This window comes from Zingiber officinale, chromosome 1A (genome assembly GCF_018446385.1).
Source record: "Zingiber officinale cultivar Zhangliang chromosome 1A, Zo_v1.1, whole genome shotgun sequence".
NCBI lineage: Eukaryota > Viridiplantae > Streptophyta > Magnoliopsida > Zingiberales > Zingiberaceae > Zingiber > Zingiber officinale.
Genome location: NC_055987.1, coordinates 43,659,451 through 43,679,483, shown reverse-complemented (window position 1 = coordinate 43,679,483; position 20,033 = coordinate 43,659,451). Strand labels below are relative to the sequence as shown.

The window sequence follows — 20,033 nt, the reverse complement described above, 5'->3', positions numbered from 1 at the left end:
GTTGATGGCTATACCCCACAATGAATCGATACACTTATTAAAATGTGTTCGAAAATATCCATCAATACACTTATTAAAATGCGATCGAAAAGATTCAAAAGTAAGAGGCCACGAGAAAAATTAGCGAATGCAATGGTCGAGCTTGAATGGTTCACCAAAAGCTCCAACGTTACCGGGACGAGAGAACACAATCTGTATCACTCAAAAATAAATCAGCATCAGCCATGTAGCCATCAAACTGATTCACTTTTAATTTTTCCCACTGTTTATATATGATTTCAAATACCTGATAATCTTCGAGCGTGCATGACTTGAAACCAGAAGCACAGTAGATGAAATAGTACTCCCAAGTACGCACAAACTTCTCATCAAATCCCAAGGCAACGATTTTGCTGAAAAATCAAAACGTCAAGAATTATGCCAAACAAAACGCCAAAAAGATTAGAGAAAGAAGAAATTTGTTATTTAATCTCTTGATTCCTTGTGATTATATTTCTGTTTATGTTCTCTACTATTATCAATGTGCTATCATCTGTGTAGTCATCCATATATAAAATAGATACTTACTCCTTATTTGCAAGTAAATTGTTCTGATAGTAATGGATGCCAATATTCTCGATGTGCTCAGTGCTACAAGGTGAGCACACACATGAGGACCAAAAAGAATAGGTAAATCACAATATGCATGTGTATAAGTTCATTTTGGTCGTCACCATAGTTTAGATGAAGTAGCCATCGCTGTTGTTATCCTGTTCAGAGAAGGAAGGCATCCTCCAGGAAAGATGTACTCCTTCAGGAAGTCAGAGGTTCTCCTGTGTTCATCATATCGTTGATCTGGAATCGATATGAACTGCAAGGTATGCAAAATCAAACTCATTAGACTCTGGACAGGTGAGATTACTTGGGTGTTTAACCTCCACACATATATTATTCGACTATTCGACTTCTTTTTAAGTATTTGAGATGGAAGATTGAATAGAAAGCAGAAGTAATACAAGATGTAATTTAATATTAAGATAATCTATGAGAAAGTGAAAATAGTAATTAATTGAACAAACCTGAAGGACTAATATGCCATCTGTAGATAGAAGTGACTCACAACAACCGAAGAAGTCATCTATGTATTCGTGACCTACTGCTTCAATCATCTCACTGTAACTATTATTAGTAGAGAACTATAGATACTGAGACCAAAAAAGTTGTGAGATATAGTTAATAGTACCACGAGATGATTCGGTCATATTTGTGATACTTTGGAAGTTGACGATAGTCCATCAACATGAAATTAGTGTAATCCTGAAAGTAGATTTCTTTTGTAAGAATATGTTTTTGTCCAAACAAAAGGGAGTTTTTATTGTTTGCCAAAAATAACATTTTCTACAATCTTCACATTATGATTAAATCTTCATAAAAATCAATTAGCAAGTTATAATTAAGAAGCTTATATATTATGTAATTAGTGCAATCCCAAAAGTCGGTTTCACATTATGCCTATATATTATGTAAAAAAAATGATTAATCAGGGTTGGTAACGTCGAGCCGGGGTGACCTGCTCGGCCCCATGAAAATTTTCCATTGGTCACCAGGGTAAATTGGGAAGTGTTGCAACCCAAGAGCCCAGCATCCTTTAGTTGCGTGCCTCATTTGGAGAAAAAATTCCTACAAATTCGTCATATCTGTGGCTCGAACCGTGGATGTCTGGATAATAACCTGAATATCCTACCGCTGCACCATATCCCCGGGGGCACCTATATATTATGTAAAGCAGCATGTTGTTGTGTAAATATTAATTTCATTCACTAATGCTCATTTGTTCTATAAAGTAGCATGTTGATGTTTTCCAATTCTTATGCCATGAAATCCTATTTTTGTCTAACATCTAGGACTGTATCTACTTTAGTTGTCTCCTCTCAAAACAAGGTTAACTCAAGAGAAATTGAGCTGTAAATAAAACATTAGCCTTGCTTAACAACTATATCGGTACAATAGTTCAACTTGCTGCTTTTGAATAATCTATCATTTTATTGGTCGTCTTTGTAAGCTTTAGTGAAGCAATGGTGATTAAAGACATAAACCACCAAATTTTTTAAAGTTCAATTTCAACCTGATTATCCACCATGTGAAAATTTACAATGAGAACATTTCGATTAAGAATGTGTTAATGATAAAATAGACAAAGAAATAACAATATTACAGAAGAACCGCATAAAATCTATGAATTCTAAGACTAACAAATCTACAAACATGATATCTAAATGGAATTTGATATCATTTTGATTAAAACTACTAGATAGCTTTCATTTACACAATTAATTTGTTGTTCAAATCAATTTCTCCATATTTCTCATATCCTAGAAGTAGAATAACTTGATACTTCCAAAATCAAATTTTGTGTCCATCTCTATTCATTGCCTTTATTAGGATGAATAAAACTTTCCATGTTGTGTGCAGAGGAGGATAGTTAAATTGTTTCATTTACTATAACAGAGGGACAAAACTTGAATGTAACAATTCATCTTAAGCCAATTTATATAAGTTTATGAAAAAATACAAACCTCAAGTCCGGCTTCTTTAGCTTTTCTTTTGGCAAATGTTAGTTGCTCCTCAGATAAGGTGATTCCTGTATATTTGCAGCCAGTTTGCTTTACAACCTCGATAGCTAAACTTCCCCAACCACAACCAATCTCCAAAACCTCATGCTTCCCCTCAACTTGGGCCTTGATATTAATGAAGAAAATAAGGGATGTGTTAACAATGAAACAAGAAACACAAAAAAAACTCCAACAATATGCTCACCTTTTTAATTAAAAGAGAGATCTTGCGGAGCTGTGCTATTTTCAAGTCCTCATTCTGTGTCTAGAAAATTTTGGGAAGAAATTTTAGATTCTATTGAAGGAATCACAATTCTATGTAAAACTTGTTAGCAAAAACAATACAACAGTGTAAACAAAGCAAAACAATAATAGTAGTTCCGAACCTTGAAAATGGCACAAGAATAAGTCATTGTCTCATCCAAGAATAGATTAAAAAACTCATTACTCTGTCACAAAATGAAGTGAATTAATTCCAATATTATACTCAAATAGTTAAGAACGTTTTTAGGTCATAATCATTCTCACATAGTAGATGATTCTATTGAGGTAAATGGCAGTTTATACTAACCATATTTGCATGTTAACCTACTTTGCAAACAAGACATCCAGTTTTACCAAATAGATTAAAGCAATACACTGAACATGCTAAAAACTCAATTAATAGAGTTACAAACATGAAATAATTTATGATGAACGTAGCAAAGTAAACTGAAGTCTAACCAGATCGTAATGACTAGAGATGTTACGACGTGCTTGTGTTATAGTGTTTTGTCTCAAGGAGTGTCGAAAAAAGTATCTTGCTGATGAAACTCCTGCTGTCACAAGTAATGGTGTCCACCAGCCTCTGATCATTTTGTCGAGAGAAAAAGTTTCGTTAGTGGAAGCATGCAAAGTTTGCATTTTAGTACATATTGACAGTAGTACATTCAACGAACTAACAAGAAAGCAATGCATGGAGAAACCTTAAACTCTTCCCAAGAGAATATCTCAGCTCCATGTTGGCAATAAGAACCTAGAAAATACAATAAAATTAACAAAAAATGCAAGTCGAGTGGCAACAAACTCTATTCAATATTTTAGCTTGTCCACTTGTAATTTACCAAAAAAAGATCCAGAAGACCATTTTCTTTATCAACAAATGATAAGTATCCATTTATGTAAGCATCTGCAAGACCTATATCTGCGTCGATAGCGATCTGTCAAGGTATATAATGAGTAAGATTTTGGCACATATACATATCTCCATATATTAGAATAAGGAATTCTTAATTGATCTTTAAACTATGATTTTATTCGGGGACAAGACAAATGTTTATATAGAAAACCGAACCTTCCAATAGAACAATGGATTATGAACTCTAAGAACAGCCTTCTTGGTATCATTCATTGTTGCTCCTTCGTGGATGTAGATGTTGCCACCTTCTTCTAGCAATCTATAATTATGATATATCATGGCATCAAAATGAATTGCAATTGTGAGGTCTAAACTAAAAGAGTCACTGGATAGATGATAAATAGTTTTTGGACAAGCTCATGTGAATGATATTCATCACAATTGCTTGCACCCTGATTTGTAACAAATCATTTATTCCTTTGCTAATTAAATTCTTAAACAAGATTAATGTTGTAATGGAATTAACTTGTGTGATTAAAGATTATAAAGACAAAAGTAGATCATGAACTCAAATGTCAATGAAAAGTGATTTAGTCACTTTTGGTTAATAGCTATAATTGTGGTCCTTGTCTTTTAATAGGAATATTGCATATCATGTCAATTTACTATCTCATTTTAGAAAACTATTAACTACTCTTTTAAACTAATATCAAATTTTTTATTTAAATGCATCTATAAGAAATTCATTTTTACACATTATCATTATTATCGTCATCATCAGATTGTGTTTGTTCAAACTATTTTGGAGTAGCTTACATTAATCTTATTTCTCTATTGAACTATTTACAAGGCTATATAACAATGAATGCTCAAATTAATTAATTCATTTTGAGTATAGAGTTTATAAGGAGTTCTTGAACATATGCTATCTCGACCTATTTCTTCTTCTTATTTTTTTCCATTTATTAAGGTTACAATTAGTGGAATAAATGTTTAGTTATAGTTGTTGTTGGTGTATTAAAGTTACACCTAACATAGGATTTTGACTATTAATATTTTTATTTTTACCATTCTGGTAACTCGATATATCCATCTTAGCATTTTCATTATTATCATATTACTTTTTGTATGTGTTACTTCCTAGCAATCTAACAACTCCTCATACACTTCAGTTAAGCAATCGATCTTTTCCAATATTTACTAATGATGGATCTGAATAAGTAAGCAAATTTATGCACTTACGTCACACAACCAATTGCGATGTATTTCGTAAGAAATCTATTCACAAGAAATCTCGCTCCACATTCCATCAATGACGGTACCATGTGTTTTGGGTTTCTCAATAGAACAATGTCATTTTTAACCACATTGTTTGCAGCAACAATCCCAGCCTGAAGAGTATAGAATGAATGTAATCTATGATATTTGTCATTTCATTTATCATCTAGTGAACATAAAATATGACAAAGTGAAATTCAAATACAAAAACATAGGTGAATTACCTTCAGCGCATCCTCATGGAAGCCATAACCTGCAAATCACAGCACACACACTCACAATAATATTAAGGTCTCTGAGAAAAAGTTAAAATTAAAGGTTAATGAAGTAAATGAGCAAAAGATTCATGTTTTGCTTTAAGTATAGTTGCATTATACCTTGGTATGCTCCAGAGAACCATATTCTTCTTTTACCTTGTATATTTTCTAGCTCTAAGGAAGCTTTTGAAGCTGCAACAGAAGGTAAAGGATGCCCGGTGCACCATTTAAGTAAGCTATGTTTTGGTACACGTTTGGGGTTTAGAGTTACAAGAAATAGTTGCTTAGTTGAATGTAGATTCTGCAAAATACAATGATTATAATCGGTAACTCCTTTTGGCTAGAGGCTAAAACCAATGTTAAATAATTCATAATGTTAAACTAATCATGTTTAGCCAGTTGCTAAGTAAAAAATAAAAGCACTGACCTGTAACACATTTAACCAATATGTTATGCACACACCATGTTGTGTTGTCCCAAGAAAGTTCCAAGCACTCCATGTCGCTGGGTTTTGCGGCATGAAACTTTTGTCATGATGAAGATAAATGTCACTGTGCATCAAGACATCGAAGACTAGTCAATTGAGCGGGTGAGAAAACAAAAATTTTGCAAAGACATGTATGTAATTGAGTTTGAGAAGGAAGAATGTGAAGTTCCCTCAAGTTTGCACTCACTAACATTTTTATTCAAGAAGGCCATAAATCTCCAAATCCTGAGCAAAAATATGTTTTATGTGCAAGATGATTGATCACTGTATTGCAAAACATGTCAAAGTCTTATGTCTCAGCAATAATTAAAGATGGAATTAAATAAAATTCTCTATGTCAAAAGAACAAGAAGTTGTATTGTAATATATGAGTTTTATTTTGTGATTTAAAGCTCCTTTAGCCCCTTAAAAAAAGTTTTGAATCATTATTGCTTGTTGACTATTTTAGAAAGAAAGAATTAATTGGAGGTGAAAAAAGGTGTGCCCTTTGTTCCAAAACATATCACCATGAGAAAAACTAAGACACCATAGCACCATTCGAAAAATTCACGTAGATTCAAAGCTATCAGCTGTAGTAGAACTAAGATCATAGACTTTCAGCTAATAGTTAATACATGAACACTTTATTCTTAAAATTCACGGGCTTCTACGATTCAAATGGCTTTCTTGAACTTCTCCAAAAACAAAATATGGGCATATCATCATACCTATATACATACTGAAAAGCACCAAGTATCCTTGTTTCCTCAATTGTTGCTTGCTCCCCCAGAAGCTTTAAAGCATCCGGAGCATGAGTGCTAATTATGCATCCATCATATATATCTTTGGAGCAATCTTCTCCTACCACACAGCATCCTGCTAAAAAGGCATTTTCAGGAACTAACTAAAATGTGCACCAGAAATTCAACTTGCATAATGAGTTATTGTAGTTTCCCAAAAAGAAAAAGAGAAAAAAAAACATGATTTGCTCATTGTGTTCTAATAGTACATTAAGATTTTGTTCCAAGGCAATGTTAAACCTTTAAGTTTATCGATATAAATATCAATGATCATTGATTAGGTAACTGAAAGTTGTTTACCTGCATCAGTACTAAAAACTGATTCCACAGCACACCTTGTTCTAATAGTACATGATCTGCTCTCCAATTCTTCTCTTATCTACTTATAATAAGCATCAACTTTGAGTCAAAAGTTTACAAAGAATGAGTTCAAACACTCGGGGAGAGGCAATACCTTGTCGACGTAGCACTGTGAACGTGACTTGACAGTGAGCCACTGTGGACGGCCGAATAGCTGAAATGTGAATGGAAGCATTAGAGAGATCAGAATAAGGGAGAAGGGAAATGGAGAAACAAGGATGCTAAGTTGAATAAGCTCTAGCAAACAACAAAACTTTTGACAACACAGAAGATACATCACTAAGCATGTAACATGCAACTTATACAGTTACAAAGCACCAAAAATAATCTGTTCAAATAAAGTGCTAAATAAGAAGAATGAAAATGTGGCAATGCATTACTTCATAATTAACAACGGCAAGAGTCACAAAAGGATATTGACCTGAAGAAGGTGGTGATTGCGGCAGAAGGAAAGAACAGAATAAGCAGAGAAACGCAATACTCCCTCGGAGGGGCATGACCAGATAGAGGCACAGACTGGAATCTGAAACATCAAATAATATACATATCAAATACCACTCAATATAATAGCATCAGAAAAGAAAAAAAAGAACGAAGAATAAATTAAAGTCTTGTCGAACTAAATAAATCAATATCGTGAATCTCACAAGATAACCCTTCTGAAACAACTCAGAATAACCATGCGATCTGATGAAGTGCTCTAGCGTCTCACTATGGTCCTTATCTGGATTGTTGTCGAGCTCCTCAAGGTACCTTTCAGGATTAATTAGTAGGTGGTTGTTCAAAGACATTGAAGACCAGTTTTAAAAAAAAAACAAAAAAAAATCTCACACTAGAAAAAGTTGAAATTAAGGTTACCCGAGGACGTCGGCCTTGAATTTGAAAATTTCTCGAATCATTTGCCAAAAGTAGGGATTACAAATATTGGCCTTTTGTGCAAATAAGCTGGAGAAGCCATTGCGACTTCCCCATTCATATCCTTTGCCGTCATCTAAGCTTACAGCGAATGACATATCCGACTTCTCCATCTCCACGCCGAGGCTCTCAAACAGCTCCATCATGTTGGGATACGTCACCTATAAATTCTCAAAATGTTATATATATATATTTATATTTAAAAAAATACATTTTTTAAAGGCAAAAGTAAGATTTAGACATATCATCGTATCTAGTTACCCGATTGAAGACCATGAAGCCGAGGTCGAGGAGGAGGCCATCCACAGAGACAGTCTTGGCATGGCCACCTAAGTAGTCTTCCTTCTCGTACAGCACCACCTCCACGCCGGCCTTTACTAGCGTGTAGGCTGCAGCCAGCCCGCTGATCCCCGCACCAACCACTGCCACCCGCATTGCGACTGGACTTCGTCACCCGTGAACTCCCCTACCCAAATGTCTAGAAATATGGGTGCAAATTAACTGACGTAGAGAAAAGAGAACTAGAGAAGTAATGAAGGATGTGGATGAGGAGAGGGGTTTAATAAGGGGTCAAGGTTTGATTAATTTATTTATTTTATTACAAAACGTGAATCAGCGTTCAAATTTTTAATTTCTAAAATGTTTCTTTTTTTCTATCTCTCTTTGTTTTTTTTTAATAAAAACTAAGTTTGAATTGTCTGCGACTGATGAATGATGATGTCAAATTGAAAAAGAATGGCGAATTTTAAGACGCCGTGTCATCTGTGATAAATATATATATATATATATATATATATAAACTAATATAAATTAATTGTATATTATTTTAAAAATTATTTACTAAAATATAAAATTGATTAAACTGATAAACTCTAAAATACTAATATTTTAAAATGAATTGATTAAAGAAATAAATTATTTTATGTCAATTTATTTTTTATAAGTTTTATCTGATTAATTAATTGTGTTTTAAATCGAATTAAAATAGATTATATAATTATATCAGGCCAATGCAATCTAACTCATGACAGATGACCCAGAAATCTAACATATTTCTTAACTACTTATACCATTTTAAAACAATTATTATAAATATTTTATAACTGGGAATCGAATCATCAATTATGAGAGAATTGAATTAAATTATGGTGTTACTTTTGCTATCAAGGTGTTAATTAAAGTTTTTTTCCTTTTATTTTTTCTAGTAAGATGAGAATTAAAATAAGAAAATAATAATAATAGATTATCTTTATTTATATTCATTTAATATGTACAATATCAATTAAATAAATAATTTTAAACAACTTATTAATAAATTTGAGTTTATATATATTTAATTTATTAATATTGATAAACAAAAATTATGAATTTTTCGTAAATAATATTCATAAATAATACCCACGTGTAAAAGTACCTGTGAATCATATTTATTAATAAATATTTTATTAAACTTGTCAATAAAAAAACAAATTCTTAAAAAGAAGATAAATTTTAATATTAAGTTTAACCAATCAAGTTGAAGTTTAATTTTTTAAAAAAATTTAAACAATCAAATAAACTATGAGCTTAATAACATCTAAATAGATCCAATTCAAGCCAAACTTAAGCTTGAAAAAAAAATTGAAGTCAACTTTGAATCACCATTTTAATAATTTATTCATTTAGACTCCACGTAACTTAGCTTATGAAATAAGTTTAAATAATATAAAATTTATTTTGGCCTCATTTACAACCCTACTCTATTAAATATGCAAAGTCTACGCCGCTATCCACAGGTAAATACTTAAGTTGTTGAGTGTCTTCAAGAAGAAAAAAAAGATAAAGATGATGATGAAACGATAGACAATTTTATTTCATCTGTTTTATTAGAGTTAAATATTTAAATATGTACTTGAATAATAAATATGTGTGACAAGAATATATTAATTTAATAAAGAAGCACATGTACAATTATAAATGATATAAAAAAACAAACATAGGCTTAAGTATTAATTGGAGATTAGCAATATGAATGAGTTGCAAATATGGTCAAACATATATCTAAACGAGTTATTGGAGAATTTAAAATGAAGTAATTGTTCATAGTGTAATTAAGAAAAAAACTCCCATTTTCCAATGCATATTTTATGTTAATTTGTTGATAGATCTACCATTTAAAATGTAAAGATCTCAGATTTATCAATATTCCTTAAAATAATGATCTAAATTATAAGTTCTCCTGAAGAATATTAGTCTACAATCTAACACATATCAATACTTTTGAAGAATTTTAATTATATATATATATAGTATTTATATTCTTTTAATTTTTTTTATTGCTATAATATTTTGTGGGGACACAAATATTTGGTTGCTTCGTGACTATGCCAACATAACATGTTTTGATCATATTATGACATGTTGATTTAGTATTTATTCCTTTTATAATATTTTTGTGTGGATGCAAATATTTGATTGCTTCTTAATTAATTTTCTTTTATATAGTAGTTGCTATAACATATATTAAGAAGCTTGAATTTGAAACACTTGATATAATTGGAAAAATTATTTCTTATGAATTTTGGATGGTGAGATCCACCTTATCTCTAAGAGTTTAGGAGATATAATAAAAGAAGGAAACAATGAATTCAGGTAGGATTGTGCCAAAATACATATTTTCCTCAAAAGTACTTAGTTTTTTTCGTTACCATCTTGATTATGAATTGAAAATTGAGTATCTCATTGTAAAAGAACCACAAGAACTTTAAAAAGAATTGAAAGAAAGATTTAATGATTAGAGAACTATAGTTCTCCCAAGAGCTCATTATGAATGAATACATCTTTGCCTATAAGATTTTAAATCTATAAGCGATTATAACTCGATACTATTGGTGTAGTTTGTACTAATGATCTAACTCAAGTTTTGATGAATGACAAATAAGTTAAGTTAGGTATTGTTGTAATCTAACCATCTTACTAACTGTACAGGAGATTAACTAGATAGGTCAACGGGTCGATAGGATATTTGGTATGAAGTACAGATAGATCAACGGGCCGACCGGATATCTGACAAGAAGCTCAGCTAGGTCAACGGGACGACCGGATAGTTGGTGTGAAGTTCAGCTAAGTCGACGGACTAACCGGATAGCTGGTGTGAAATCTAGCTAGGTCAACGGGCCGACTAGATAGCTAGTGCAAAGTTCAGATAGGTCGACGGACTGACCAGATATCTGGCAGGAAGTCTAATTGGGTTTGTGGACCAGACAACTGACAAAATTATAAGTAAAGGTAAATCACTAGAGGAGAGTGACTACGTGAGGACGTGTCTCGGTTGAGGGGATAGTAGGCATCGGTCTAGGTTAGGTCCATTTCGGATCCCTAATCTGAGACCTTGACTAATTTCTGGTCTTGGGAGGACAGAAACTAATTACTACCACTTATTATTGTGCTAACTTTATTTTGCATGGTAGATGTTTTAGTTGCTAGACTAACACATTTTTACAGGGCAAAAAGGAGTAAAAGCCTTTGGATGAACAATATCCGAAGGTACCTTCAAGCAGTGAAGGCGCCTTCGTATTGTTCATGGGCTATGAAAGGCACCTTCCAAGGGATGAAGTTTTGTTGGTGCAATATCCCGTAGGTCAAGGCTGACTGAGTTGACCAAGCTTTAGTCTTGGTCATAGTTTCGATGTTTGACAATACATGTAGACACATGGACAATGCAGGTGCAGTTGATCATGTGGGGAGATTCTAATCAGGGTCTGATCAGTGTGGATGAAGAAGAGTCAAGTAGGTCAAGAGTGACTGGATATCTGACTGGGAAGTCCTAACTGGAAGGTTAGGCAGATGGAAAGTCCTAGTGAGTGAAGCTAGGCAGAAGGAAATCCTGGTGAGTGAAGCCAGGTGAAAGTCCTAGTGAGTGAAGCTAGGCAGAAGGAAATCTTGGTGAGTGAAGCCAGGTGAAAGTCCTAGTGAGTGAAGCTAGGCAGATGGAAAACTCTGGTGAGTGAAGCCAGGCAAGGGAAAATCCAGATAGATCAAGGATGATCGGACATCTGGTGTTGGGAAGTCCAAGTAGGTCAAAGGATTGACTGGATACTTGGCACGAGGAAATCCAGATGGGTCAAGGTTGACTAGACATCTGGTGGAAGTCCAAGCAGGCCAAGGGAGTGACCGGATACTTGGCACGAAGAGAAAAGTCCAAGTGGGTCAAAGGGATTGACCGAACACTTGGTGGGGAGTCCTGGTAGGTCAAGGGAGTGACCAGATGCTAGGCATGATGTACCAACAGGTCAAGGTTGACCGGATGTTGGTTTGAGAGGCTTGGGACTTGGTTTTGGGCAAAAACCAAGAGCTGGATCGATCAGTGGATCGATCCAGGAGATGGATCGATCAGTGGATCGATCCAGGAGATGGATCGATCAGTGGATCGATCCAGGCTTTTCCCAGCGAACAGAAAGCCTATGGATCGATCAGTGGATCGATTCAGGCCTTTCCCAACGAACAGAGAGTCTCTGGATCGATCGTTGGATCAATCCAGGGGTCCCAATCGATCAGTGGATCGATTGGGACACTGCTGCTTCGCGCGATAAGCGCTGGATCGATCCAAGAGTTTTTCTAGAGCACAGAGGCGCTCTAGATCGATCCGTGGATCGATCCAAAGCTTCCCCGATCGATTGGGAGTTTTCGAATCGATCGGGATTCGACCGTTGCCTCGTATTTGAGCTGCAGGCGGGCGTCTCCTTCGGTAGAACTCCATTGTTTCATCTCAGATCTCTCGCCAGCGCTTCTACAGCTTCTCCACTAAGATCAGATCGCCAGTTCTTGAAGGTTCTTGGAGGTTTTCCAAGTCAAGAGGCGGATCAAAGCCAAGAAGAAGAAAGCTAGGGTTAGGGTTTTTGTACTCATTATAAGCTTGTGCTTGTATTCCATTACCTTTCCCTTTCTTCTTGTATTGAGAGTCTTGTAGGGCTTCTCCGCCTTTGGTAGTTACCATAAAGGAGAGTTTTATTAGTGGAGGGTGCGTGAGTAGGTGTGGATCCTTGGATTAGTCACCTCTTGTGAGGTGGATAACAAGTAAACCAACCGTGTTAGCGTTGTATACTTTTGTTTCTGTATTTTCCGCTGCACATCTTCGAAGAAACAATCAACGCCAAGCACCGAGCACGTGACGAGCTATTCACCCCCCTCTAGCTACTTTTCGGTCCTAACAAGTGGTATCAGAGCAAGGTTGCTCTTCACCGGAATCATCGCCGGAAGGGTCAAGCTTAACAAGAAGAGCTAGAGGGTGAAGAAGTTGAAGCAAAATTATCAAAGTCAAAGAAATTCAAAAGCTCAACTTCTACAATGGAATTCCGAGATGGGCTCGGATTCGACACGAGGGTGGCTCCACCATACACTTCCACGAGCTTCAATTCTTGGAAATCAAGAATCGAAAATTTTTCTTATGATGGAGATAGAGCAATGGTTTGCTCTTATGGAAGGCTTCAAGACTCCAACAAACTCAAAGGGCAAAGTTCTCAAGAGGAGCAAGTGGAGCCAAGAGCAAGTCCAAAGGTGCGAGGCCAATGACAAAGTGACCAAGCTTTTGGTCAATTTATTGCCAAGCACCATTCTTTGCAAAATTGGAGAATTTGAAGATGCAAAGGAATTATGGAGTAAATTGGCCAAGCTTCATGAAGAGATCCCCTCCACTGTACAAGAGCAAGAAGAATCCAGAGAGGGTGACTCTTTGGAGCAAGACCAAGAGGAGGACTCCGAGGTTGAGAGATGCTCAACCTCCGAAGAAGAAGTCCAAGAAGAAGCTTCATCTTCAAGGGAGTGCAATGAAGAGAACAAGGAAAGAGCATACTCCTTGTTCCATGTACAAGATGATGAAGCCTCCACCTCTAGGATTGAGGGGGAGTGTAGATCAATGAACCCGGAGCAAGAAGAGGCCTCCACATCCGGGTCAAGTGAAGAAGAAGAAGATGGTGCCACCTCCAAAATTCAAGAAATATCAAATGGAGGAGCAAGTGCCATCCCTACACAAGAAGGTATAAATGTTTCAATTAAAAATAAAAATCATATAATATGTTTTGAGTGTAGGGAAAGTGGGCACTACAAGAGCAAGTGTCCCAACTTGGCAAAGAAGAAGGGTCAAGTGACACAAAAAGGCAAGGAGAAGCTCAAGGAGACCACCCCCGGGACAAAAAAGAGCAAGGAGCACATTGTGTGCTTCTTGTGTCAACAAAAAGGGCATTACCGAAGTCAATGCTCCAAGGGGAAGAAGATGGTCAAGGCTCAAGGAGGCACTAGTCAAGGGGGAGCCTCCAAGGTAAAGAAGAAGGTAACATTTATTGAGCCTACCCCTTTACATTATGGTAAAAAGCATGATAGTTCAAATTTTTATCATCTTAATGCAATTTACCATAAGAATAGAAAGCATGAGGGCATTAAGGAAAAACATGTGGCCCTACATGCCAAGACTACCCAACCTAAGGTTAGGAAGGTAGATAGACATTTGGGCAAGAACACTAAGGATAATAGATACAAGCCCAAGAATAAAAATGCTCATGGATCAAATGAAAAATCAAACACTAAGGACTTAGTGAGGGAAAATCAAGTCTTGAGATCAAGACTTGATAAGTTAGAAAAGACCCTAAAAAGATTGGAAAATATCTTATTAGGGCAAAATGAGCGTAACCTAGGTTTAGGGGTACAAAAGTCATCCAATGGCCATAGAGGTTTGGGATACAAACCTAAAGCTAAAAAGGATGTGCCTAGTTATCATAGGGTTCCATATAGTTATGGAACAGACCCTAAGTCTAGAGGTCAAGTCAAGGATACAAGGGAAGATATCCCTATAAGTCTCTTTGCAACCAAAGTGACTAAGACTTCTAAGAAGTCTAAGAAAGTCACTAACAAGGTCACAAGGGAGGCTATCCTTAGAATTGACCTAGAAAATGTGACCAAGGCTTCTAAGAAGCCCAACAAGGTCACTAGGAAGGTATCTAGGGAAGTTATCCCTAGTGAGTACCTAGAGCATCCAAGGAGCACCAATAGGTGTTGGGTTCCTAGGAGCATCTTCTCTACCCCATAGATGGGTTAGAGAGTGCCAACTCCGATTAAAAGGGTAGTTAACTCAACTTTGAGGGAATTGACACTCAAGGAGCATTTTCAAGGTTTTTGTTAACCTTAAAATGAAATGAAATTATTATTTACTCCTTGAAAGAGTAAAATGTGCCTAATGGCGGAAAAATTGATTTTATCTTAAAATGGCATAAATTGGGAAAACCTAGAGAAATACCAAGTTGGGATTTTGGTATTCTTTTAGAAATTTAAGGCAATCCGAGCCTTGATTTATTTGATTACTCTTGAGGAAAAATGGAATATGCCAACATTTGAGGATATGCTTAATTTTTAAGTGGCATAAACAAATCAAGAGAAATAGAAATGTCAATTTAGGTTTTGGTATTTCTTTGAAGCATTTAGGGCAATCTAGGTTTAACGTTTTAAGTTAAAACAAGTGGTATTTTGAGTTAGCTAAGTGGTTAAGGATACTTAGATAAGTAATCTAGGTATATTTTATTTATGCTAAACCTTACCATGATTGTTTGCCCATCATATGCCATGACATCATGTCTATTTTTGCATTCATGTTTTATTATGAAAAAAAAAAATACCATGTCATGACATTCATACATCATGTAGTTATAGGATATTTTCTTTTGAAAATTATTTCCTTTTGATGTATGCCATAACATAATCATGCATTAAGTTTAATTCCTTGTAATTAAGGACAAATGGCATTTAACAATACTTATTAACAAGTGACATCCTAGGTGGATGTCTACTATCTCTAAAATGCCTAGATAGATATGCATGATCCCTAGAATAGGGCAAAACCAAAATCTCACATCTCACAAGGACTATAAGGTGACTTGTATGTGTTTTAGTGCACATTAGATACAAGTGAGATGTTAGAAAGATGAACAAAACTCAAGATGTTGATTTAGTGCATTCTTTTGAGTTTTAGGTTCATCAAAACACATAGTTATGTGTTTTCCTATCATTGGGAAAGCTAATGTACAAGTCATGTGCATTAAGCCCAAGGAATGTGATGGGATATTGGTTTTGAAAATTATTTTAAAATGCTTTTGGAAAACCTTGGTGAAGGCTATCTTTTAATAGTAATCACCATTGAATAGTTAGACACAAACTTGAAGAAAACGCTAAAGTTTTAGCAAGTTTTCAAGCTTGTGTCAATCTTTGAAAATATTATGTATTTTCATAGAAAACTATTTTTCCATGATAAAGTATGCCCTAAATAATGTCTACACTAAATTTCATGATTTTTGGATTTTTGTAGAATTTTCTAGGGGTTTCTGAAGTTGGCTGAATTTGAAATTCAGCAACTATCAGAGCTCCGATCGATCCATGGATCGATTGGAGTGCCTGAATCGATCAGTGGATCGATTCAGAAGGCAATTCTCGCGAGCAGAAGCTCGCTGGATCGATCAGCCGATCAATCTACACATCCTGAATCAATCAGTGGATCGATTCAGCTATGTTCAATCGATTGGAATCCAACTCCAATCGATCCAGGATGCTTATTTTGGCTGAGAAAGCCTGATTTCAGCATTTTGAACCTTGTTTAGTCAATGTAACCATTCCAAACCCCTCAAAATATATTTGTATACATAAAAAAGGGTGTTTTCATGTTGAAAACAAGGATAGATTGGTTAAGGAAGACTAAATTGAAGTTTAGGTTGAGGTTTGTTTCAAATTTTGAACATTTGAACCTCAAAACTTCTAAATTTGGGTTTTCTAAAAGTTTAGGGATTCCAAGTCATTGTTGGTGCAATGACAGAAGTTACCACCATGTCTTTAGGAGGAGGGACTCTTTAAAGACATGAAAAATTATTTTTCATGAACCTTGGAGGGTGGTTAACCTTCTTTAGAGAAAATGCTCATGAATGAGCATTTGAACTTGAAATGGGGAGTGAATATCCTCATTATTTCAAGTGGTATTTCAAGTGGTTGAAAAATGCTCAAGGTTGGACATTTGTCTACATTGAGGGAGAATGTAGGGAAAATGAAGGGTATGGGACCTTCATTATGATGTTGATCACAACCTTGAGAAACTCTTCAGGGGAAGAGTTTCAAAAGGAATACAGGTTCAACGAGTGAAGTTGTAACAAATGATGAGTATCTCTTCAGGGGGAGAGATAGTGTTTGTTTGATGTGTGCCAATAGGGGGAGAATGTGTGGTTTAAGTTAGGCCTTCATTACCTATGGGGGAGGTCATAAGGGGAGAATGAAAGAAACCAACATTCATACTTTGGCATGAAGAGAGTTAAGGCTATGGGATTAGCTTAACTCAGAGTCGCCCTAACTTAAAGGTATTGTTAAACATCAAAAAGGGGGAGATTGTTGGTGCAATATCCCGTAGGTCAAGGCTGACTGAGTTGACCAAGCTTGAGTCTTGGTCATAGTTTCGATGTTTGACAATACATGTAGACACATGGACAATGCAGGTGCAGTTGATCATGTGGGGAGATTCTGATCAGGGTCTGATCAGTGTGGATGAAGAAGAGTCAAGTAGGTCAAGAGTGACCGGATATCTGACTGGGAAGTCCTAACTGGAAGGTTAGGCAGATGGAAAGTCCTAGTTGTTGGGGATCGGACGGCCGGCTTGAAGGGGGGGTTGGATAGACGGTGCCCCCAAATCTTTGCTTCCTACACTTGTTAGCTTGCGCAGCGGAAATACAATACTAACTACAAATATGAATACAAAGAATAAGAAAGAATGCAAACCGCTAACAAGCTCGTTTACGTGGTTCGGAGATAACTTGCTCCTACTCCACGGCTGTCCGTAAGGTGGACGATCCCTCAATCCGTCGGTGGATTAATCTCCGGAAACTCCGGCTAGCACAATCCTCCTTGTCGGTGGAGAAACCTCGCCACAACTCGATCAAGAGCACTTGGATTGCTAGGGCACTAGTTGACTACTAATTAGAGGTTACCCACCACTAATTTCGTCAACTCAAACCAAGCTCCCAAGCTTTGGTTTTATAGGCCACGGGTTGGAAAACCCCGCCTACCAGTCGACTGCTAAAACATGCAGTCGACTGCCCTCTGTGGAAATTCGACCGTTACATCCCAACGGCTCGATTCCACACATTCTGTTCGCTGCCAGTCGACTGCCAAAACATGCAGTCGACTGCTACAGTACTGCTACAGTACTGCTACAGTAGCGCTACAGTACTGCTACAGTAAAACCCTAAAAACTAGGATTTTACTCCGAGTACAATCTCTCGTGCACTCGTACCCTCACCCTTATGACTCACTTGATGCTTCCTTTGCAGGTTTGACCTTTTACCTTCAAGCCTACTTCCTTTGGCTCTCGTCCCTCGGATGCATTCAAGCTCGCGGCTCGTCCCCAATGCCATCCTTCGCGTATGCCTTGAAGTCGCTTCCCTCGGCCCTTGTCCTCGCTGCCTTGTCCATGGTCCCTCAGATGCTCCATCATTCACCAGACCCGAAGCCATCAACCTGAGTCACATGTGTATCCTGCAAACCTGCACAACTCAAATACACATATCAAATACAAGGGTGAACCTAACTTAAACCCTTTGCCCAAACACCAAAACACATGGTCGCACGGACCATTGGGATTGCTCCAACAATCTCCCCTTTTTTGGTGTTTGACAATACGTTTAAGTTAGGAAAAACAAATAGCAAATAAACATGCTAATACATACAATGGACTTATGATGCCAAATCTACACACTTGGACTTACTCCGCCGAATGGTCTTACGATGCCAAGGCTACACACTTGGACTTACAATGCCGAATGGTCTTACGATGCCAAGGCTACACACTTGGACTTACAACGCCGAATGGTCTTACGATGCCAAGGCTACACACTTGGACTTACAACGCCGAATGGTCTTACGATGCCAAGGTTACACACTTGGCAACCGCCGTAACAATGCATCATGCATTTGAACCTATCCCAAGGCTCTCCCTACACCTACGCTCCCCATGAGCTAGGATTTTTACAACGGGCTTTTTAAGAACCTATCCCAAGGCTCCCCCTACGCAAAGGCACTTTCAGGTTTTCCCAACTAAATCTTACTTCTCCCCCTTTGCCTAACATCCAAAAAGTCCTCCAACAATATTCCAATTGTTGAAAACTTGTCATTCCAATTGACCCTAAACTTGTGTGTTTATCCCCCATGGATTTCATACACTTGTATGAGTTGACTTGGTCAAAATCCAGTGCTGAAAACAATTTCAGACTGGTATCAGTCGACTGCAAGAAGTGCCAGTCGACTGGTCGCTACTGGTTGAGCGAACAGAATGCTTCTGTTTCCAGCCAGTCGACTGCTAGTTTTAGCAGTCGACTGGTTCAGTCGACTGGCACAGTTTTCAGCATTTCTGACCCAATTTCAGAAATGCACCAATAATTCCACAGACCTCCAAAAATCCCCAAATTTTGTGGAGAGGTCTGTTTTACCCATGTCTACTTGGGAAAAATACATTCAAAAATGTATCTATCACCAATCCCAAGATTGACACAAAACTCAAAACTAGCTAAAAAGTACAATTGAACCTTGACCTAAAGTCCTAGTTTTGGCTTCCTCTTGATGTATTTGTCTATATTAACCCACAATGCATCCCTAGCATTGGTTTATATGGCATTTATACATCCAAAACCAATTTTCATGCTATATGACCCCAATTGTCATATTTCTTGCATGAAACATAAACTAATTGTGCCAAAACCCTAGGTTTGAGACTCAAGTCCGTCTCCAAACCACTTGGCACATTCCATGGCTTGTCTAGACTCCCAAGTAAAACCCCCTTGAGATCCATTGGCCATGGGTCCCAAATTGACTCTTTGAGCTCCCCCTAGAGCTCTTAACCTTAGTCACCTCCCTAGGTGACTCATCCACAATGGCTAGGCCACATCGGTCCACCCCCGGTGAAACTTGGCCTACAAATCTAACTTTCTTAACCTTGGACACTTTGTCCTTGGTTAATTTCTCCTTACCATTAAATGGTTTTCTCTTGCCATTTATTGGCTTCTCCTTGCTATAGTCATATGCAACCCTAGCATAAGACTTTCCCTTAGCTTTGGAGGTCTCTCTCTTGCCATGATCATTTGCCACCCTAGCACATGGTCTCCTTTTGACCTTGGAGGGACTAGATTGGTATCCCAAACCCGATCTATCATTATTGGGTCTTTGACTACCCAACACCATATTTAATCCTTTAGATCC

General features: G+C 36.7%; 1 protein-coding gene across 1 annotated transcript; it reads right to left on the bottom strand.

Moving 5' to 3' along the window:
* Positions 1 to 11: 11 nt before the first annotated feature.
* On the bottom strand, positions 12 to 8,309 carry LOC122023880. Its single transcript, XM_042582297.1, has 24 exons — positions 8,046 to 8,309; positions 7,728 to 7,945; positions 7,517 to 7,622; positions 7,291 to 7,392; positions 6,964 to 7,023; positions 6,810 to 6,888; positions 6,438 to 6,585; positions 5,671 to 5,794; positions 5,364 to 5,544; positions 5,211 to 5,239; positions 4,951 to 5,099; positions 3,925 to 4,027; positions 3,695 to 3,790; positions 3,557 to 3,606; positions 3,315 to 3,438; positions 2,978 to 3,040; positions 2,797 to 2,856; positions 2,556 to 2,717; positions 1,223 to 1,296; positions 1,059 to 1,152; positions 714 to 850; positions 568 to 630; positions 287 to 392; positions 12 to 192 (listed from the first exon to the last, which is right to left on the bottom strand). Exons 1-24 carry the CDS (start codon positions 8,217 to 8,219, stop codon positions 121 to 123), a joined length of 2,574 nt encoding a protein of 857 aa, XP_042438231.1. The 5' UTR covers positions 8,220 to 8,309; the 3' UTR covers positions 12 to 120.
* Between the last annotated feature and the right edge of the window lie 11,724 nt (positions 8,310 to 20,033).

Excerpts from the sequence above, each read along its gene's own strand:
- LOC122023880 (XM_042582297.1), bottom strand. The coding sequence starts at position 8,219 with ATGCGGGTGGCAGTGGTTGGTGCGGGGATCAGCGGGCTGGCTGCAGCC. Across the intron at positions 5,240-5,363 it reads GTTCTCTGGAGCATACCAAG|GTTATGGCTTCCATGAGGAT; the intron begins GTATAATGCAAC and ends TGTGATTTGCAG. Across the intron at positions 631-713 it reads GCTACTTCATCTAAACTATG|CACTGAGCACATCGAGAATA; the intron begins GTGACGACCAAA and ends CTCACCTTGTAG.